The sequence below is a fragment of the Saccostrea cucullata genome, unplaced genomic scaffold (assembly GCF_032062105.1).
Source record: "Saccostrea cucullata isolate Sc308-1 unplaced genomic scaffold, CSIRO_AGI_Scuc_v1 ctg20133, whole genome shotgun sequence".
In the NCBI taxonomy this organism is placed as follows: domain Eukaryota; kingdom Metazoa; phylum Mollusca; class Bivalvia; order Ostreida; family Ostreidae; genus Saccostrea; species Saccostrea cuccullata.
Genome location: NW_026939440.1, coordinates 1 through 8449, shown reverse-complemented (window position 1 = coordinate 8449; position 8449 = coordinate 1). Strand labels below are relative to the sequence as shown.

Sequence of the window (8449 nt, the reverse complement as noted above, 5' to 3'; positions counted from 1 at the left end):
CGTCAAACCTCACAGCTAAACCTTGTTTTTTTTTACTCTTGTCTTACAAAGCTGTTTGGAAAACAGCAAAATGCAATCCTTTACATTAGTGTCAGATTTTATATAGATGCTGCTTTTCTGACTAAGCTTTTTAAATGCACTTTTATGAAGTATTTTTGAAATGTGATAATTTAATTCTAAAAAATTTTTTTTACTTCACGTAGAGTGCATTACATCAGCATGAATAACAATCTTTCAAGGGCACTGTGTAAATATGTACATTGAGCTACAACTTTCAGAGACATCTCTTTCATTTCATATATTAGATAAGAGAAATGCAATATATATCATAGTGTTTTTTTCATAGCAGAAGTAACAGCCAAATAAACATATTTTTTTACAAAGATAACTGAATTTATTTTATCTTTTTATGAGGTTAAAAAATATTTTGTGTCAGTCTAAGTCTAATCAAAAGTATTTACAAAAACAGAATTATGTTCAGAATTCTAAAAACTCTCAGAATAAATATCCACCAAACCATTTAGATGAGTCAGATATTATTTAAAAAACGGAAACCATATTGAGTACATATATAAATTTTCATCTTCAGAAACAGAACCTCATTTCATTATTACTGGATTGAAACCATCTGTTGAGAATGCGGTTTATATTAGTGATACAGTTATTTTTCTCTATTTACAAAATATTTGGGCAAGGCTTTTCTTCCGAAGATGACACACTGGATAAATCGGCATTGTTTCCAAGTACAACATCCAGTAAACAGTTCAATGTTTTGAGGGACATTTTAAATCAGGAGAGTTTGGTTCGATTCTCTATGGTGCAGAAAATCCAGACTTTGGTTATGGATGCTATTGAGAGTAAAAACCTTAGCAAGACTCTTGAAATTAGACTTGGACATGTTGTTAAGGAATTAGGGGCTTTGAAAATAAACGACGATAAAATGAAGGAAGAAATTGCAAAGTTAAAGGCGAAATTGGATGTTGAATATCGTGGTGGTAAGATAATCATCGAAGATTCAAATTCTCAGAGCTATAATTATTCAGAATCTGTGCTTTTGAGGGGAAACATCACAGTTCTTCAAAAGGAAATTAGAGTGCTGTCCTTCGAAAATGAAGATGTTAAAGAACAGTTGTATGTTTTGAAGAACAAAGAATTGGAGAGTCTTAAGAATGAAACGTTTGATCTATATCAGAAATATGATGAAATATCAAAAGAAATACATGCTTTTAAAAATAAAAGCGAATTTTATGAAAGAAGGATCACTAATTTTAACAATCAACAGTTGTTGATTGAAAAAGAAATTCAGAATCTTTCGGTATCATTCAATGAAGCAATAGAAAACATTCGTCAAAATGCTGCAGCTATCCAAGAGCTGAAAGGATCCAAGAACGCAACAGGTAAATACACCATTTCATGTTTTTCTTTTTAAGGTGAATGATGTCCTTCGACATATATTTTTCTTGCACTTCCCGATCAACAGATTCTGTCGTATATTCATCTGCAAGTGCATTTAAGGGCTACATAAGGGTTTTGGAAAATTAACTGTTCTAGTGCAATCACATACCATCATAGGATCATAGTAAGCATTTACACACAATCACTACAAATATAAATCGTGTTTTTAAAAGGTACTTGGACACAGATTTGAAGTCAATATTTTCTTTACAATATTACGACTTACATATTTTAATAGCATTTCACTCAAAAATTAATTCAAAATCTTATTTCATTTCAAAGATATTTAAACTTCAAATTTTTTGGCGGATTTGAATGACACATTCTTGCACTTTCACAACTGTTCTTAATCCATATGAAAAGTGGCAATCATGTTGTGTATAAATGAGAAATATTAAAACTTTTATCCAGAAAAATAATTTTATTCAGAGTAGAAATGTTAGAAAGCAAAACTCCTTCACACGCGGGTATGTTAAGGCAGCACATGGACCAGAATTCGGCGAATTAAGACTTTTTTTATAATTATGTAACGCTAATAAATCGGAAAAGTCAAGCATAAAACTTTTGTTATAATTATGCATTCTATAGACTTATACTACATGAAGCACTTCACCACGACGTCACCACGTGACGTCTATAATTAGAAAATATGCCTTAATGAAAAAGTGAAAAGTTCAACACTACCCCGGGGATAATTAATTTCAATTTGTAATAATAATTATGTAAAAACATCTCTGTACCATGAAAAGTGCTGCTAGAATCCTACTGTCCTATCACAGAAATAATTATTCAACACTTTCTGATGAAACCTTCCCAAAATTTTTACATTTTGTTCATAACATTGAAAAAAATGCATTAATTCCCGTAAACCATACGATTCTAGCAGCACTTTCCAAAAACACTAGAATAAGAACTTTAGATAGAAACAAAAATTAAGTTTCAAAGTGTGCGGCGTAGTGTTGAACTTTTGCATCTTATTTGTTACGAACGACAGAGGAAAGGCTGATCGGCAAGTAAACACCCTCCCTGCTTTAATTTCACGAAGAAATTGTTCAAGTATATTACCATACCTTATTCATAAGCTTTATTCCCACATGAATCACACATAATATTCATTCTAAATGCTTTTAAACTCCGATTTCTTGTGTTTGTTTACATGAATTCTCGTTACGTTTCACTTTCACTCTGCTACTGCATGATCAACAGTTATGACGTCACGGGTTTGGTATTTAACCGCTGTGATAACTACAGAGACCCAGAAACGACAAAATTCTGTTTGTATTATGCCTCTGCATATTTTGATTAATTTTTACGACCTCAAATCAATCTTAGACATCGATTATAAGAAATTGTTATCTCTAAACTTCACGTCATATAGTTTACTATGACGTCATATCATATAGGCAAGTAGAATATTTGGTTGTAACCTTAACCTACCTGCGCAATTATCGTCATCCCGAACTAAGAGTTGCGTACAGAGTTTTGCAAATCGAGCACACTCGTGTTATGTACACAGTTTTTGTAAACAGGGCCTGAGTTCTGTTAATGTTGATGTTTACAATTCACTGGGTGCGTTCAATCGTCACAGTCTGTTTACCACAACTGCACGGACTGACAATAAATTGTGTTTGTTTAGCTTTCGAACATATCTACTCTGAATTTTCTGGAGTACAGTATTAATATTTTTCATTGATAAACAACGAGATTGTCACTTTTCCTAAGGATTAAGAATAAAATTAATTTGTGAAAGAGCAAGGATATGTCAATCAAACCCGCCTAAAAATCTTAAATTTTGTTGTCTTTCATATGAAATAAAATTGTTAATTAACTTTTTGTGTAAAAAGCTATTAAAAGATATTAGTCGTAGTATTATGGGGAAAACAATAGCTTTAAATCTGTGTCTAAGTACCTTTAAATCTTGAAAACGAATTATTGTTTCTTATTTGAAATGTACAAGAACAGCACAAATTCACCATGCATACATTCAAATAGGTTTTTAACAATAAAAGTACAATCTATATCGGATCGCAGATATTTTCACAAACTTCAATGACTTATAAAAATATTTATTTATTTATCTATTAAAATATTTATTTATTTATTTTTTATTTATTAATTATTCGTCTTAAATATGTTGTTGATAACAAGAATTACATTTGTCAGATATAATTAGAAAATTACTAAAACCGTATACAATTGCAATAAAGAATGTATTTTATATACAAACACGTGCTATTATGTCCATTGGACACATTAACTGTAGTGTATAGCACATGAGCGTAAATTAAGTCCACCACACTTCCATTTGCAAGATTGTAACGTTGCATTCATGTATTTCGTATATGAAGATCACGTGAAGAAGGCATTTTTTGTGTTTTTTTGTAAACAAGTTAAAACAACAGTACTGAGAATAAAACAAAAATATTAAACTTTTTCATTTTTTTAACAAACATCCAAAGAAACACATCGGAGAAACAATATGAACTTTCTTATCATGAAATGATCATTTCAAACGGTTAAATTAACTTTGAAAACATTGCTGAAAAATGTTATAACATGGATACTTTATAAGATAAGTTTCCTTTTCAGTGTGTGAAAAAGGCTGGGTTTCCTTCAATGGTAACTGTTATTTCTTTTCCTCAACAAAAATGAACTTTCATGATGCTGCAGTAAGTATCTCATTATAACTAACCCTATCTTCTGTTTCTAAATATTTCGAAACAGATTCCTTCAACTAATAAGCTTTAAAGAGTCTCTGTCCTTTAAGTCTCTAGACTGACTGGCTAATTGATTGTATGTTGTTTACTGTCCCATTCAAAAATATATCACTCATATAGTGACATCTCCATCTACCAGTGAAGGGCTTTTATATGTTTACTTGGCACTCAGGTTCTTTGGCCATGCAGTGAGGGATTTTTATCGTGCCAACACCTGTCGTGACATGGGTCATAGGTTTTTAAGTTCTTATTGGAAGGAACCCCAAATTCTCAAGGTTCTCCAAGTTCCGGGCGTATGGTGTAAATACAGTTGCTACCTATAGGTTTCGAAATCAAGACATTCTGATCAAAATGTTCTGTAGGTGAGGAAAAATACTGGTGCGCCGTGCAGCCGAACTAATAATTGTTTTTATAGTTATTTCCTCAGATAAGTTTAGTATACACTTATTGACATTATTGACAGCTTCTTTTATAAAAAAAAAATAATAAGCTCGTAAATAAGGCATATCGATTTTTAAAAAAAAATGTGTCAGAATACGATATTTTCTAAAAAGAAATTGAAAACATTAGAATTTTGGTATTTTTGCGCAATAACTTTTCGATGTTGTGTAGTACAATGTACGTCCCCTCTTTAACAAACACCGGTAGCATTCAACTTAGAGTACTAAGTGAAAAAAAGTTATTTTTTGTCAAACAGACGGAAAACAGACGGTAGAGGATCAGAAAAAAAACGACATAAGCCTGTTTAAACTTGTTGATGTGATTAAAAAAATATCTATCTTTGAAAATAAAATTCAATAAAAATGCCCTTTTCTATAAAGTTTATTTTTGTAATTTTTAATCATATTTCCATTGAAATTTTCTATTTGAAAGACATTTTGTACCAATGCTGCTTCTGGTTCATCTCTCCTTGAAGATCAAAGTCCACACGAAGAGAAATGGATCCTTATACAGTTTCGCTTACGGGGTATGTTAGAATTAGCAAATAGCATCTATGGATGAAGGGGAACAAAATTGTGAATTTCATTGTCACTGCCACTCTGGGGCCTGGTGGTGGGACCAAAACCACTAAAATTAGTGCAATCTTTAAAAATCTTCTTCTTTACTCCTGGACATCAGGTATTCAAACTGTTGGTATGATTGTAATCAGCAATAAGTCTTCTAACACAATTGTGAAATTCATGGCCCCAGGGTCAGAGGTTCTAGGGCGGGCTAATTACCGGGGTAGATAAGATATGAAAATGATTTATTTCTTTGAATTTCTTTTTTTCTGCTCCTGGGCATTAAATAACCTAACCAAGTACATAGTTCAGTTAAATATGGGTGCTTCTTCCAAAATTGTTTATCTCATGACCCCAGGGTCAGGGGTTCCAGTGCTAGGATAGGGCTATATAGATTATACAGTGAAAAGTAAATTCTTTGAAATTTTAGTACATAGGAAAACTCATTTTCTCAAAAACAGCAAAGCCAACAAAAACTCTTAAGAACTACAAAAGAATTCTCAGGTAGTATAATAGATTCAACTTGTGTAGATCATTAGCCCGGTTTTTTTTTTTTTGTTTTTTTTTTGGGGGGGGGGGGTATGGTGCCACAAAAGGTGATCAAAGTTTTACATTGTATACCTTGGAAAGAGACCTTTAAATTTTCTTATTATTAACAAGAAGGTAATGATCAGTCATATTTATAAAGGAGGATTCATAGTTAGTGTTGGTTCTAATTTAATCAAATCATGTAATTTCGAGTGTAATTCGGAATACAATTTGTAATCGACGTTATCATAGAAATAAGTAGGAATCATGAACAGGGGTCATTGTTAACCTGGTGATGTTGTGTATAAATGGTATCTTTTTATTTAAATTATTTTTTTTTTAAATTAAGTATACACAAGATATTTTACCAAAGCAATTCATATGCCTTTTGCGTGTTTAAAAAATATTTTTCTCGCAGATATTTGATATATTCATTTCCAGAAGCATGAGAAAAAAAATGTTAAAAAAACATAGCAAATATAAAATGAAAAAAAGGAAAGAATAAAATTGCAGGAATGTGAAAATTTACACGATGCTTATTTTTTAAGATTTTTATTTTTGTTATTTTTCTTTTGAAATTTATAGGTTTCTAAATAACCTTGGAATACATTTCGATTTAAAAGCATTATACAGGTCCATTCCTTTGAAATAATCATTTATTTACAGAGTATTTCAAGTTTTCAGTACTACCCAGGAACAAAAACTTGCCATGATTTAAATCCGTTGTGCCTTTTTTCTTCTACAATCTTCTTATTTCTTAAGAATCACTTTCAAGGTTTCATATTTCCACAGGGCTACATAAAATCTGGATTGGTGTCTCTGATATATTTGAGGAAACGAAGTTTGTCCGAATGTCCGATGCAGAAGTAGTAACAGATATCAAATGGGCAAAAGGACAGCCTGATAATTATAACAATAATGAAAATTGTTTGGAAATATATTCTAACGGAGAATGGAATGACCGTAACTGTGATGAAAGAAATGGGTTCATATGTAAGCTAAACGGCAGATGAAATTGATTGAAATCAAACAAAATGATAGTAAAATTTAATGTAAATCTATGAGTTGTTCAATGTGCATCTTTCACAAAATATTTAATTTATAAACATTAAACAAGTATATCTTTATGCATGTACTTAAAGGAAAGGAAACTATTGAAATAAAGGACATTCTTATGCTGATTTAAAGAAGAGATTCTTGTCTGGTTTCTGACTTAATGAAATAGTTTAGGTGTATTTGCTTATATATCGTATTTATATATCGTATTTATTTAGCAATTCAAGTAATAATATTTTTATTCCTTTTCATTATTGTAGAACTTTGAGATAGTCAGAGATTGAAATTTAAGGAACCATATTTTTGGCGGAATAGCGGCTTATGAATATGTCTATTTTAATTTTCTGCTTCTTAAAATTAATACCGAATTTAGTTATTTTTTTTATAAAATAAAATACTAAAATAGATTTTCTTAATTGACTTAAATTGTTAAAACTGGACATCAGTTTTACAATATATAATAAAAGTTAATTTTCTTGACAAAATACAATTTCATAACTTTTAAAAAAATCCAATCTAGGAATGGATTTGACCAAAAATTCTATAAAAAGATTTTATTCTCTCTCTTACAAAACATTCAACGTGTTCTATTGTTTTATCATTTTGTATCTTAATATGCTAACTTTACCTAATGTGAAATAAATAAAAATAAGAAGGTATGGTTTTACATGTAGCTTTATTGCGCCCTAAAAATGTAATGTCATGTTTTACAGTAATAGCGATAATTTGGATACCTTTCTTCATGTCAGTCCTTTTGTTTACACGTTTTCAATTTAATTATAGAGCTCATAAAGATGACTGTAGAAGTAACTGATATGAATGATAAAATACTAGAAAATGTTCAAACACTTCTAACAAAGCAGAAAAAAGCTACAGCATGAAGTAGATCAGCTACGGCAGAAGAACCGGGAATATAGAGGCTTACTTTCCAAATCAGGGAATTGTAACAAAGTCGTCAACAAGTGTGTATTATAAAAACATTATCTTCATTCAAAAAGTCTTTCACATGAGATGAGCACACTTAAGCAGATTTCTTGAAAGATGGACCTTATCCTACTTTAATTCTTTTCAAATTTTCATAATACCTTGCTTAAATTATTCAAATAAAAATTCCTTTAATCTGTCATTTAACTAAAAGGCAATTATTTTTGTTTAGAATTAAAGGCAGTTACACAAAAACTTAAAATAAATTGTAACCTACAATACAGAATAGAGCTGTTTTCTATTTATATTACATGTACATTTCATTTAAGATTTTTTAAATGAAGCAATTTCTCAAAGAGGATTAACTTTTAGATACAAGGGTCCTTAAAAAAAATTAGTTGATTTTTGTCATAACTTTTTTTAATTAACTTTATATTTTAATCAAATTTGGTACATGTATTTTAACAACAGATTCATGTAATTTGAGTCAAAAAGATTTGAATTTATCTTTATATTTATTTAAATTATCACATGTTTTAGACAGCAAAAATGGGGCCATGGAGCATGGTAAAAATCGAGTTATTTACTAATTATATAGTTTATAATGTCTTTTATAAATGGTGCTTAAATGAAATGAAATTTAATTATTACTTCATATGCTACATCACAAAAGGTAATGTTATAAATCGCTTCGTTTAAAAGATATCTATTTCTAAAGACAAAGGAACTTCATTAAAAAACAAACAAAAAAATGACGTCGAAAAACGT

The 8449-nt window shown here is 30.2% G+C and overlaps 1 protein-coding gene across 1 annotated transcript; it reads left to right on the top strand.

Annotated features, from left to right (window-relative positions):
- Positions 1–565: 565 nt before the first annotated feature.
- LOC134253043 (C-type lectin domain family 4 member M-like) lies at positions 566–6870 on the top strand. The gene is made up of 4 exons (XM_062735564.1): positions 566–1397; positions 4045–4124; positions 5046–5139; positions 6494–6870. The coding sequence occupies exons 1-4, from the start codon at positions 638–640 to the stop codon at positions 6712–6714; spliced, it is 1155 nt and encodes a 384-aa protein (XP_062591548.1). The 5' UTR covers positions 566–637; the 3' UTR covers positions 6715–6870.
- The last annotated feature ends 1579 nt before the right edge of the window (positions 6871–8449 follow it).